We start from the raw sequence: 14107 nt of genomic DNA, 5'->3' as shown, positions 1-14107 counted from the left end.
ACGTTAATTTCATTACACAGCGAATGGACTCTAAGTACACAGTAAGTTTACTCTCAAAAGAACGTATTTTCACCCCTTATACAAGTTGGTTGCTGCATTAGACTTTCCATTAACTTACAATTATGGCAGTAAATACATTGAAAGTTAGTAAAATAAAATCAGTGGCCAAAGCTTTCTATGATTTGTGATCATCGTTACTTTAACACTTGCTCTGGCTATTTCGCCATTGGCATTGAAAACCAACTTCAACATAATGAAATCGCACAAAGTTGAATGTTTTCTTAAAAGTTTCACATGATATTCATTCAACATTACCTGGTTTAGTTCCTGATTCTGAAAGCAAGATTAAATATGTCATAAGTAAAGTGAATGAGACAGACTAGAGGCCACCTGAACACAATTCAATAAATGCAGCTGGGTACAGCCTATTTTAACGAATGATTTTATCTATGGACACAATATGTCGGTAATTGATTTTCATAACCTAAAACAAATAATTTCATATTCATTGTAGACAAAACCATTTCAATTGTAATTATATATTAAGATGTAAGCATTAGCTTGTATAACGGTAATTTATCTCTCGAGATTGCAGCACTTATTATTATAATTATTATTATTATTATTGAAACGTAATTTGGCGCCTCTTACGATTGTGTTACTGGGTCTGACTTGAATTGTTTGATAGGCATTACTTAGAAGTTGACAGATGACAAAGTAGACACAATGTATGGATAACAACTTCTTTAATTACTGTAAAGGTGACGTTTCGGTATAGATCGTTATACCGTTGTCAAGCAAGACATAAATTGTGTCTACTTTGGGTCTGACTTTCCAGAAAATTACACTTATGACACTCAATATATTGAACATTGGTACAATAGAAACAAAAGCAAAATCTTCCCTATAATTTGTGATCATTGGTTTGGTTTTTTACTTAAACACTTGCTATGGTCATTACTTACAGGTATCTCTTGAATGGTTGAAAACAACTGTGCGGTGCCAGATGACAAACCGAGGTTCACATCGCCGACTATTTCGTCGTTCTTAGTGCGAATAGAGACTAAAGAAACCTCATCACCGTTTTCCACAACTACAGTAGTGATACTCTCACGTGTGCAGGTTCCTGTAAATAGATTAGAGATATGAATTTTCTTATAAGTACAAATTGTACACCAGGGAATAAATATAGGTGGTACAACACGGAGCAGTAAGGTAATATCATAATATCAAACAGCCTGTCTAACTTCTTTTAGAACCAGAGACCTTTCTGAAACAATGCACTTAGGAACCTGCTGTAGTTGTACTGCTTGTTGTCAATCCGTTTCTTTTGAGTTCTAAACAGCTTCAGAAAAAATTCATGACATTCACTTTAATACCTGTTGTGCCACTGGTTGTTGTACCACTGGTAGTTGTAGTGCCACTGGTTGTTGTTCCAGATGTTGTAGTTGTACCTGAGGTGGTTGTTGTACCACTAGTTGTTGTGGTGCCACTGGTTGTTGTTCCACTAGTAGTTGTTGTGCCACTGGTTGTTGTTCCACTAGTAGTTGTTGTGCCACTGGTTGTTGTTCCACTAGTAGTTGTTGTACTACTGGTTGTTGTGCCTAGTTTGCGTATAAAGTTTGGATTTCATTTGACGTTCATCATTGGTTGTAACACTGTACTTAAAAACGCCTTAGTTTCAGACCTGACATCAAGTACAACCACCTGTTGTTCCCAAGACGTAGAAAAATCATGAAATGTATAGTTTGTCTTCATTCTGTCGGCTTAAACTGACACGAATTCAAGATTTGATTACCTAACTGACTTTATTCACAAATTGTGAGTGTTACTATTCGCCTGATGTTGACTTTCAAAGTAGAGCTACAAGTATCCTATGATTCATTTCTATATAAGATGTCTTTGACCATTATAAAAAGTCTATGCAAGGGTAAACAAGAGAATACCAAAAAACATAATAGAAGTTCGAACTCAACCATCAGCCTCACTGTAATGTACTGTCCTATCAGAACGACAAATAATAGCGATATATGAAGGTCAAATTCAGAACTTGTGAAACGTTTACAAAAATGTAACACATGTTTTGGGCACAACACATTTGCTACTCTTGGCAACTTGATGAAGATATATGCAGAAAATGCTGAGTGGTGGACTAAAACTTCTTTTCAAATACGGTAAAAATGACATAGCAATATTGTTTACAGTTGTTTGTTGTCAACATGTATAAAGACTATTAAATTTACAAACAAATCCTTATCCTCTTTCCTGTCCGAAACTTCAATTATAATATTTTAGAGAACCTGTCATAAAATCTCAAACTTACCTGTTGTTTCCTCTCCACAATAACTGATGCCACCATTCGCTTTGATGGCATTCGTAAGCTGACCCTCATTCATTCTAGGTTTAATAAGCGCAATGATAATGGGGGTTGCTTGGTTGATGGATATGGGGCGTGGAAGCTATAAAGAAAAGATAAGAACTGTAAACGTCAAGAAGATATATGTTTTCACATAAGGAGATAAACAAAGTTATGCTACTGAACAATCTAATTGTGCTGATGGAGTTCGCCAAGATGGAAAGCGCTGATTGAAGGACTGCTTAAAGAGGCATAAACTCAGCTATCAGTATGGTCATCTTAGGTCATGTGGATATATCCAAATGAGCTTAATCAAAATAGTTTGGGCAACCCTCATCAAACATTTCGCCAGTACTCACATCAAATTCACCGAGAGATTTCACAATCTTCAGTTGATCAATAGTTTCGGTATATCTTATCGTCAACTGTTTGGATGGATCAATATTCTTCACAGTTACCACAACGGTCGTAGGTGTGTTTGCTTCGATAGTAAAGGTTACAGGTGTACCACTATCTGCAATGGATGAACATTTGAACATCGTAAACTTGTTCCTAGAATTTATATCCATATTAAAATGTAAAACAATCAGGTCTTTGGTTCTTTGTTTTATTTATTAGCAGGCGGATTTCTTAAATATTAATTGCCATGTCATGTTTACATGTTTGCCCAATCAGTTAATCAGTCTCCTCTTGTACAAATATTCGTCAAATATACCTATTTGAGACCTAACCATAATCTACTACACACCAGATCATGCCAAGCCATATTTTAATGCTTAAGTAGATAGATTCTCTCAGCCTCTTTAACTATTTTAGAACAACCCATGCTACACGGATTTATACAGATGGCAAATCTAAGGTACGTTTTTACCTGATACACGCCCTAAATTTACAAGAGCTAAATAGAAAGAATACGTTTATACCTAATACACTCGTTATCAAACTTCAACAGTTCGAGGCTTCACCATGTAATGCAAAAATGTTTGCAATCACATATTTCAAATTTCTCAGTTAAATATATCTTGATTTAATTCATTATTTCATATATACTCCTCCAAGAAATATTTATCCATTGAACGATCATTATTATCAATACTGTTACCATGCATTTTCCTCAGTCACTATAGTGTAACATATATCTCCACACTAAAAACATGTCATATAAATCTTTCATCAATAGAAGTTTACCTGTTTCGGTGATGAAAAATTCCCCTGCAATATATCCAGTAGCCACCAAAGAAAATCCATCCTTCATGTCATCTGTCACACTCAAAATGATGCTTGAGTTGGCACGCTTAAATGAGAAGGATTGTAACGTCATGCATGTTTTTACTCTTATGTCATATCGAGTAATGGACACTCTCTAGGTGAAATATTTTACTTTAAACCATATTGTATAGTGTTTTAGGAAATATATAGTCACAATGATTAGTTCATAGGAGTTGTTATATTTCGTTGCCCTGACAACCTGTATGCAGTGCATTCTCCCCACTTTGAACACTCTTTTCTTTAGTTGCTTGAAACTGAGTACGTTAATTTCATTACACAGCGAATGGACTCTAAGTACACAGTAAGTTTACTCTCAGAAGAACGTAATTTCACCCCTTATACAAGTTGGTTGCTGCATCAGACTTTCCATTAACTTACAATTATGGCAGTAAATACATTGAAAGTTAGTAAAATAAAATCAGTGGCCAAAGCTTTCTATGATTTGTGATCATCGTTACTTAAACACTTGCTCTGGCTATTTCGCCATTGGCATTGAAAACCAACTTCAACATAATGAAATCGCACAAAGTTGGATGTTTTCTTAAAAGTTTCACATGATATTCATTCAACATTACCTGGTTTAGTTCCTGATTCTGAAAGCAAGATTAAATATGTCATAAGTAAAGTGAATGAGACAGACTAGAGGCCACCTGAACACAATTCAATAAATGCAGCTGGGTACAGCCTATTTTAACGAATGATTTTATCTATGGACACAATATGTCGGTAATTGATTTTCATAACCTAAAACAAATAATTTCATATTCATTGTAGACAAAACCATTTCAATTGTAATTATATATTAAGATGTAAGCATTAGCTTGTATAACGGTAATTTATCTCTCGAGATTGCAGCACTTATTATTATAATTATTATTATTATTATTGAAACGTAATTTGGCGCCTCTTACGATTGTGTTACTGGGTCTGACTTGAATTGTTTGATAGGCATTACTTAGAAGTTGACAGATGACAAAGTAGACACAATGTATGGATAACAACTTTTTTAATTACTGTAAAGGTGACGTTTCGGTATAGATCGTTATACCGTTGTCAAGCAAGACATAAATTGTGTCTACTTTGGGTCTGACTTTCCAGAAAATTACACTTATGACACTCAATATATTGAACATTGGTGCAATAGAAACAAAAGCAAAATCTTCCCTATAATTTGTGATCATTGGTTTGGTTTTTTACTTAAACACTTGCTATGGTCATTACTTACAGGTATCTCTTGAATGGTTGAAAACAACTGTGCGGTGCCAGATGACAAACCGAGGTTCACATCGCCGACTATTTCGTCGTCCTTAGTGCGAATAGAGACTAAAGAAACCTCATCACCGTTTTCCACAACTACAGTAGTGATACTCTCACGTGTGCAGGTTCCTGTAAATAGATTAGAGATATGAATTTTCTTATAAGTACAAATTGTACACCAGGGAATAAATATAGGTGGTACAACACGGAGCAGTAAGGTAATATCATAATATCAAACAGCCTGTCTGTCTTCTTTTAGAACCAGAGACCTTTCTGAAACAATGCACTTAGGAACCTGCTTTAGTTGTACTGCTTGTTGTCAATTCGTTTCTTTTGAGTTCTAAACAGCTTCGGAAACAATTCATGACATTCACTTTAATACCTGTTGTGCCACTGGTTGTGGTGCCACTGGTTGTTGTACCACTGGTAGTTGTAGTGCCACTGGTTGTTGTTCCAGATGTTGTAGTTGTACCTGAGGTGGTTGTTGTACCACTAGTTGTTGTGGTGCCACTGGTTGTTGTGCCACTAGTAGTTGTTGTGCCACTGGTTGTTGTTCCAGATGTTGTTGTTGTACCACTGGTTGTTGTGCCTAGTTTGCGTATAAAGTTTGGATTTCATTTGACGTTCATCATTGGTTGTAACACTGTACTTAGTTTCAGACCTGACATCAAGTACAACCACCTGTTGTTCCCAAGACGTAGAAAAAAGCATGAAATGTATACCTTGTCTTCGTTCTGTCGGCTTAAACTGACACGAAGTCAAGATTTGATTACTTAACTGACCTTACTGAGAAATTGTGAATGTTACTATTCGCCTAATGTTTACTTCCAAAGTAGAGCTACAATTATCCCATGTTTCATTACAACAAGATGTATTGATCATAAAAAGTCTATACAAAGGTAAACAAGAGTGTAGAAGTAATTGTGAAATGTATAAAGACACGGAGAAGAAAGGCTATTTAAAGACACCCATTTATCAGATTACATTAATTCACGAATGAGTTATTAAGAGACAAATATTGATATTTACCACACATCCGCCGTTTTCCAGAATAAAACCAGCTTGTTGAAATTGTGAAAACAAAAACGCCCGAATGGTTACCTTACGTTTTATGTGTATTTGTGTGTACATATGTGTTGTTTTATCCGAAGTGTTGCAAAACTAAATTGCATGTCTGTGTGAAATACTTATCAGTATACCTTTAGGACAAATAAGGGATCGTATCGGGAGTGATTATGAAGAGTTAATAGGGTAGTTTTATTCAATGATTACTGCAAGGACGTATTAGCCATTTAAGGAACAACAACAAAACGTTTTCTTGGGAAGTGTATGCAGAAAGCTTAGTTCAGGGGCATCAACCACAGGTGATGTCGTTATCACATAGTATGTAATACTATCAAAGAAAAAGAAAGGTTTCGTCGACTGACTAAGAAACGTTTTGAGATAGGAGTGGGCACGGCGTGATAGCGTCAAACAATTAAATCAAAGTCGTGTTTGGACTTTGGGGACATGCTCATGAGAGCTGCTAGCACAATAAATGTAAATGCCTTGCTATATTACGTTGTTTACAATTATGATGGTTTCAAGGGACCTAAGGTCAAGCATTATGCTCACTGAGTGGAGTAAGCGTTCTTGTTCCCGTTTATGATGCAGTGACTGCTCTTGCTACTATAATACTTCTACGGCTAACTTCCAGAAAAACAAGTGACAACCGCTTCTCACGATACCGCAAAATAATCCGTATATATCTTCTGGAAATAACCGTTTCTTTTTCCGATGAAACAACCGACTTTGCATAGAAATGGACGAAAAAGGAAAATGATCTGAGAACGTGCCTGAAAGATATATCATGAAATCCACAATTAAAATATCCTCACGTATAACACCCAGATAACCTGTTATACCTGAGGTTGTTGTACCACTTGTAGTTGTGCCACTGGATGTTGTTGTACCACTGGTTGTTGTTCCACTGGTTGTTGTTGTACCACTGGTTGTTGTTCCAGATGTTGTTGTGCCACTGGTTGTTGTACCACTTGTAGTCGTGCCACTGGTTGTCGTTGTACCACTGGTTGTTGTTCCAGATGTTGTTGTTGTACCACTGGTTGTGGTTCCAGATGTTGTTGTACCACTTGTTGTTGTACCACTGGATGTTGTTCCAGATGTTGTTGTTGTACCACTGGTGGTTGTTCCAGATGCTGTTGTTGTACCATTGGTTGTTGTTCCAGATGTTGTTGTACCACTGGTTGTTGTACCACTTGTAGTCGTGCCACTGGTTGTTGTTGTGCCACTGGTTGTTGTTCCAGACGTTGTTGTTGTACCACTGGTTGTTGTTCCAGATGTTGTTGTACCACTTGTAGTTGTTCCTGATGTTGTTGTTGTACCACTGGTTGTTGTTGTACCACTTGTTGTTGTTCCTGATGTTGTTGTTGTACCACTGGTTGTTGTTCCAGATTTTGTTGTTGTACCACTGGTTGTTGTTCCAGATGTTGTTGTACCACTGGTCGTTGTACCACTTGTAGTCGTGCCACTGGTTGTTGTTCCAGATGTGGTTGTTGTGCCACTGGTTGTTGTTCCAGATGTTGTTGTACCACTGGTCGTTGTACCACTTGTAGTCGTGCCACTGGTTGTTGTACCACTGGTGGTTGTTCCAGATGTTGTTGTTGTACCACTGGTTGTTGTTCCAGATGTTGTTGTACCACTTGTAGTTGTGCCACTGGTTGTTGTTGTACCACTGGTTGTTGTTCCAGATGTTGTTGTACCACTGGTTGTTGTACCACTTGTAGTCGTGCCACTGGTTGTTGTTGTGCCACTGGTTGTTGTTCCAGATGTTGTTGTACCACTGGTTGTTGTTCCACTTGTAGTTGTGCCACTGGTTGTTGTTGTGCCACTGGTTGTTGTTCCAGATGTTGTTGTACCACTGGTTGTTGTACCACTTGTAGTTGTGCCACTGGTTGTTGTTGTGCCACTGGTTGTTGTTCCAGATGTGGTTGTTGTACCGCTGGTGGTTGTTCCAGATGTTGTTGTTGTACCACTGGTGGTTGTTCCAGATGTTGTTGTTGTACCACTGGTTGTTGTTCCAGATGTGGTTGTTGTACCACTGGTTGTTGTTCCAGATGTTGTTGTACCACTGGTTGTTGTACCGCTTGTGGTTGTTCCAGACGTTGTTCTTGTGCCACTGGTGGTTGTTCCAGATGTTGTTGTTGTACCACTGGTTGTTGTTCCAGATGTTGTTGTTCCAGATGTTGTTGTACCACTGGTTGTTGTACCACTTGTTGTCGTGCCACTGGTTGTTGTTCCCGATGTTGTTGTCGTACCACTGGTTGTTGTTCCAGATGTTGTTGTTGTACCACTTGTTGTTCCCGATGTTGTTGTTGTACCACTGGTTGTTGTACCACTTGTCGTTGTTCCACTGGTTGTTGTACCACTGGTTGTTGTACCACTGGTTGTTGTACCACTGGTTGTTGTTCCAGATGTTGTTGTTGTACCACTAGTTGTTGTGCCACTTGTCGTTGTTCCACTGGTTGTTGTACCACTGGTTGTAGTCGTGCCACTTGTTGTGGTGCCACTGGTTGTACCACTGGTTGTTGTTCCTATAATTAGCACCGTTATCAGCTGATCATATATGATTATACTCCCGTCTTGTCCGCAAACTTCTCTCGCTTACTGTATCATCGCTAGTGCGCAATTTAATTTTGCCGCTTGCTATAGCAGTATCATACATCAGTCACACACTATGCTGTGTATCCTTGGCAACCATAATCTTCCATTGTGACGGGACGATGCTGCTGGTATCGCCTTCCAAGAATTGCCTCTCCCCGACCCCCCCCCCCCCCCCCCAGACCCCCCCACTCCCCACCCCTCCCACACACACACCCGCAACCATCGCCACCAGCCCCACATTCCCTCCAAGTATTTCTGTACCATTATTTTCAAATATAATCTCTATTTCCGTTCTTTGTCAGTGCCATTGAAACTAACTGCAACAAGATGACATTGTAAAGAGTTTGATGTTTTCTTAAAAGTTTTATATTCATTCAACCTTACCTTGTGTTGTTCCAGTTGCTGAAAGAAAGATTAATTATGACATAAGTAAATTGAATGAGACATACCAGTGGCCACTTGAACACAGTTAAAGAAATGCAGCTGGGTACAACCTATTTTACCGAATGATTTTTTTCTATGGACACAATATATGAAAATACATAGGTAATTTATTTCAGTGAATCGCTGCACAGGTTTTCATAATATAAAATAAATAATTTTATGGTCACGGGCAGCACATTCATTCAAAGTGTATTTAATATTATGATGTTATGATCAGATTTTATAACTGTAACATATCTGTTGCATCCAAGAAGGGTACTTTTTATTGATGTTGTTTTCAAATCGGCCAAGGCTGATCAAAATAAGTTAAGCAGCTGAAGTCATGATCTTTCACACGTAATGAAACCAGGAATTTACATTAGTAGAAAAACAAACTTACTTTCTTCCTCACAAACACCAACAGTGTCCTCCAGATTTTCAATCACACCATTGAAGGTTATAACATAGCCTCTAAGTTTCTTGTTTATGGTCAAGGAATTCTGCAATTTTGTGAGATATGATCAGTTAGAACAAAAACAACAATGCAAATATAGGAAGTAAGTGATTTGAGTTAATATGCAGCTGTTTCCAAGAGGAATACAACAATACAGAAAACTGATTGTGTCCACCAGAGGAGTAACACTATGGTCGTCTAACGTAACTGCGGCATATATCGAACCAAAAGAGAAATACAAGCGATAACTATTCCATAAACGTTAGACATCTGATCACAAGTAGGCGTGATGTCTTTCCATGTGATCTCACCACCAACTGTGTAGAGCTGTAATATAGAATAATTCATGGTTAACAGTCATCATGGTATGTTTCTACAATACTTACGTCAACCAACTTTGCAACATATTTCAACGATGTGGCCTGTCTGAAGTTTCCGTTCACTGTAATCCCATTTACCACATCGTCTTTATTGAAGAAAACACATACGACCGTTTCTCTGCTAAATGCGTTTTCTCCAATTTCTTTTGCAATGGGTGTGATGAGAGAACCTGTGCCCACTGAAGTGAAATGAAATGAAGACCGTAAAGTGTTTTCTCTCCGTAAAGGGTGCATCACACTGCACAATAATGGGTAGAGGTAATCTATTGCCTACCCCTTGTGCACTGATATCACATCAGCAATTAGTTGCACTTTTTATTTAAGAAATGCCTTTTTTTTTTAAATACGAAGGAATAATTGGCTAGCAGAAAGCAAATGTTTCCCGGTAATCCCTATTGTTTGTTCTTCTTAAGATATAATGATATAAATTATATTATTAAGTTATTATTTAAATTATATTAAAAAGTTGTAATACAATGAAAAAGTTATGAAGAAAGCCTTAATAATGTTCGCATTTATCCTCATTTAGGGATAGACGTAACACGTTACCTTGAGTGAATGTCATTTTTTCTGCCTCGTCAAGTGACCCAACCGTCACAAGGATAGTCTGCTTATCTGTCGTGGTTTCCACAAAAGTCAACTTTCTACTGACACCAGGATCACGCTTAAACAAAGGGTAGGGTATGTTAATGGGTGGCTGCCTGTTACTTTACGCATTAGTCAGATGTGAACCAGTCTGGTGTAGCCACATTCACATGTTCAGCTTGGAGCCAACTGTGTTGCCTTGTGTTAGGTAAATACAGATTCATTAAACGAAGAACATTATATAAAACGAAGACTATATATGGATGTGCGGTTTTGACTTTAACACCCCCTTACGTAGGTTTTAGTTTTAAGCGCTTGTTTAAAAGCAAGATAATGTTGACAAGTCAAGGAGGTGCATGTAGGCTTCGAGCAACCGGCAAGCTGACCCTGACAGACATTTCACATTTGTAGGTACAGGAGCATTTTACAGCAGTAGGGCTGCCGTGCTCCTTGGAACACAGGTGTAAGCCTGGTTGTGTGAGATCAGTTACTGAAGTTAGATGCAATGTTATAATATGAAGTTATGGTTGGCAAATTATATGTTCGTAAAAAGAAAGGCATACAATATTACTTTTTCCATTGGTTTGAGTTACTTGGTGAAACTTGGTCAGACAGATGTTGAATACTGTTTAAAGCCGAGTAAAACATCCACAAATCGCCAGTTCTTCTTCTTCTTCTCATTAATCACACATAAGTCGCTGCAAAACATTCTACTTCTCATAATAATTTTACTTTTAGACATATAGCCTGGTACTTACCGAAGTTGAAATAACTTCAAAGAAGCTCGGTTGTGTGTTTGGTGGTGCTCTTGTGTAGTACTTATCCACAAAGGCTGAAGGGCTATAATGCACTTCGAGAACAGTCTTGTTTCCGACAATAAACTTCTCGACATTGAACGGGGCATCGTCACTGGTGCCATTCATATTATATTGCTTGCATCCTTCCTCTGCAATAACAAAGGAAAAATAGTTGCATGTCAGATTCTATGTCTCAATGCATTTTGTTGAATTATTAAAACATATACATGTAATTGAAAGAATCAAAATACTAATATAGGTGCCATGCCACCCAAACAAAGACCAAATTGATGCTTGATTACCCTGTGGATGGTTTCCAGCGTATTACACATAAACATGTATAATTATGTACAGATTAATATAGAAAATGCAGCAAAGAGGGTTTGGGTGATCCTGGCAGAGTCAGGCTGGCTAGACTCATCATCAGCTCAGGGCCCTTGTCCCCTCTACACGCAGCCTAAACAACGAATGGGACTTCTCCCAGGAAGCGCTGCCCAGCCAAACCCATCCTAGAACTTTACGGAGAATATGAAGACTCCCAATACTGCATCCTTCTGCATTACCCAGATTGTCAGAAGGTCTGTATTACTGGTGGCAAACCGGGATACTCTCCCAATGTCTGTCAACAGGTTTGGAGTTACCATACCTGAGGCACAGAGAACAATGGGGATTCGGACTACTTGGTACTTGGGATGTAAGCGTGACATTTCCAAAGCGAGGTCTGCATATTTGCGATGTTTTTCCTGACTCTTGTCCATCACATTAGTGTCAAAAGGGACAGAAAATTCAATGACATAAATGATTTCATTGGATTTATCAAAAAGGACAAGATCAAGTTTGTTGGCCTGGATATGTCTGAGTCTGTAAAGGGGCCTATGTCAAAGACGTTTGTTTTTATCATTTTTCATAACAACCCCTACATAATCTGGGTCGTACCATGGATGGATGTTTGTACCAAAGCGGGCATCCACTTACAATTTGTTGGTCAATCTCATTAAATTTATTTCATAATCTACTTTTCATGTTTAAATTTTGATGTAAAATCACACATTGACGGTTTCGAGTGGGAAGTGACTGGTCCTGATCAGCAAAAAGAAAGCCTTCTGTTTCACTTTTCAGGCCAGCCGACTTCATCCAAGCGAAGGACTCTGATCTTCTCAACACAGTGCACATAAACTTCGATGGAGTGGTCGTTCAGATGGCCTCTCCCTGAAAACTGAGTCTGGGCCGATTTTATATGGCACTTCGTTGGTTGACACTCATTCCTGTGCCGTCCAGCAGTACAGAACCATCAACAAAATCTACATTGATGTTGAGATTATGTCCCACATCCTTGGCTCGTGTAAGAAAACCTAGGAATGCCTTGTTTTCTTCATGTGTCTTGACATGTTTCACAAGAGGACCATCAGACAAATAAATGTGTGCAAAAATGCACAATACCATTCTATCATGAAGAGCCTCCATGTTAAACCACACCCTCCCTTTGTGATTGGTAAACGTAAGCGACTGAGGGACGAGCGGGGGTGGTGGGAAATATTATCTGACATGATCCTTCGTGTGAGGGTGTACATGTCAATACCCTGAGTTTCTTGTTTCGTCCAATCAACAACACCAAAAGAATACGAAAGGACGGGTACAGCATAAATATTTGTGGCTTTGACTTAATTGGGCGTCCAGCTCTGAACAACAGATTTTCTTAAGTCTACATTTGTACTCGGCCAGTTTGGGCATTATTATTATTATTATTATTATTATTATTATTATTATTATTATTACCGCATGATCTCCCGAAATGTTCATGTGCAGACAAAATGTGAAAAATATTCAAGGCCGGAAAAGCCCTTATGTAGTCGACATAAGAATATTCAAGTTGATCAAAACATGAAAAAACACTTCAACACTGAGCTGATATTTCTCTTCATATTATCTCGTTCAACTGATGTGGAAGCATATCACATTATTTTACTTTGACTCCACAGCATTCCAAATTGCCATATCTTGTCATAAATACAAAAAATACAAATACAGTGTTTTCGAACATAACAGGCAATTCTATACTTCTTTCTGGACAGCTAATTAAAATCATCCCAGATTATATAGAGGCACAGCATAGAAGTGTTCCAAATTATAACAACAACAATTTCTCTTGCCAGATTATAAGCTTTTTCATGTCTGATTTGTTCTTCTCACTATAATACCTGTTGTTCCGCTAGTTGTTGTTCCGGATGTAGTAGTACCGCTGGTTGTGGTTGTTCCACTGGTTGTGGTTGTCCCACTAGTTGTTGTACCGCTGGTTGTAGTCGTTCCAGATGTTGTTGTTGTACCGCTAGTAGTCGTTCCAGATGTTGTACCACTGGTGGTTGTTCCAGATGTGGTTGTACCACTGGTTGTTGTTCCAGATGTTGTTGTACCACTAGTTGTTGTTCCAGACGTTGTTGTACCACTGGTTGTTGTACCTGATGTAGTTGTACCACTGGTGGTTGTTCCAGATGTTGTTGTTGTACCACTAGTTGTTGTTCCAGATGTGGTTGTACCACTGCTTGTTGTTCCTGATGTAGTTGTACCACTGGTGGTTGTTCCAGATGTAGTTGTTCCACTGGTTGTTGTGCCTAGTTTACAAAAAAATAGTTCAACACGCTGCTGTACAGGTGACCTGAATAAACTGGTAGCTTTCAGATATTTGAAAATGATACGGGTTTTCACAAAGGTGATTAAGAGTCGTCCTAAAAGAACTGATGACACGGTAAGTTTGAAAGAAACAAATTGCATTATTTTCTTTCCAAACCTGTTGTTTCTTCTCTGCAGATCTTTCCAGCTGTCACTGACTTTCCAACATCCACAAATTCTTTACCATCAACTCTAAATGTACCGGGACTCTTTAAAAAACACAAAGAAGTTTGGGTATCATATTCAAAATTGAAGCATT

At 38.2% G+C, this 14107-nt stretch overlaps 1 protein-coding gene across 1 annotated transcript in view; it reads right to left on the bottom strand.

Annotated features, from left to right (window-relative positions):
- The window catches only part of LOC139470044 (mucin-3B-like), a 191389-nt gene that overhangs the window by 17025 nt on the left and 160257 nt on the right, over window positions 1-14107 (bottom strand). Inside the window, exons 209-222 of the mRNA XM_071252333.1 lie at window positions 13967-14057; window positions 13380-13790; window positions 11143-11330; window positions 10349-10463; window positions 9806-9978; window positions 9366-9465; window positions 8927-8944; window positions 7090-8472; window positions 4851-5011; window positions 4201-4218; window positions 3545-3650; window positions 2716-2870; window positions 2324-2459; window positions 1590-1604 (exon numbers count right to left, since the gene is read on the bottom strand). Coding sequence (XP_071108434.1) covers window positions 1590-1604; window positions 2324-2459; window positions 2716-2870; window positions 3545-3650; window positions 4201-4218; window positions 4851-5011; window positions 7090-8472; window positions 8927-8944; window positions 9366-9465; window positions 9806-9978; window positions 10349-10463; window positions 11143-11330; window positions 13380-13790; window positions 13967-14057 — 3070 coding nt within the window. The remainder of the gene's footprint in view (window positions 1-1589; window positions 1605-2323; window positions 2460-2715; window positions 2871-3544; window positions 3651-4200; window positions 4219-4850; window positions 5012-7089; window positions 8473-8926; window positions 8945-9365; window positions 9466-9805; window positions 9979-10348; window positions 10464-11142; window positions 11331-13379; window positions 13791-13966; window positions 14058-14107) is intronic.

The sequence above is a fragment of the Haliotis cracherodii genome, unplaced genomic scaffold (genome assembly GCF_022045235.1).
Source record: "Haliotis cracherodii isolate W230 unplaced genomic scaffold, xgHalCrac1.p SCAF_20, whole genome shotgun sequence".
Lineage (NCBI taxonomy): Eukaryota > Metazoa > Mollusca > Gastropoda > Lepetellida > Haliotidae > Haliotis > Haliotis cracherodii.
Note: the sequence above shows the minus strand (reverse complement) of the source record. Positions and strands in the feature narration are given on the sequence as shown.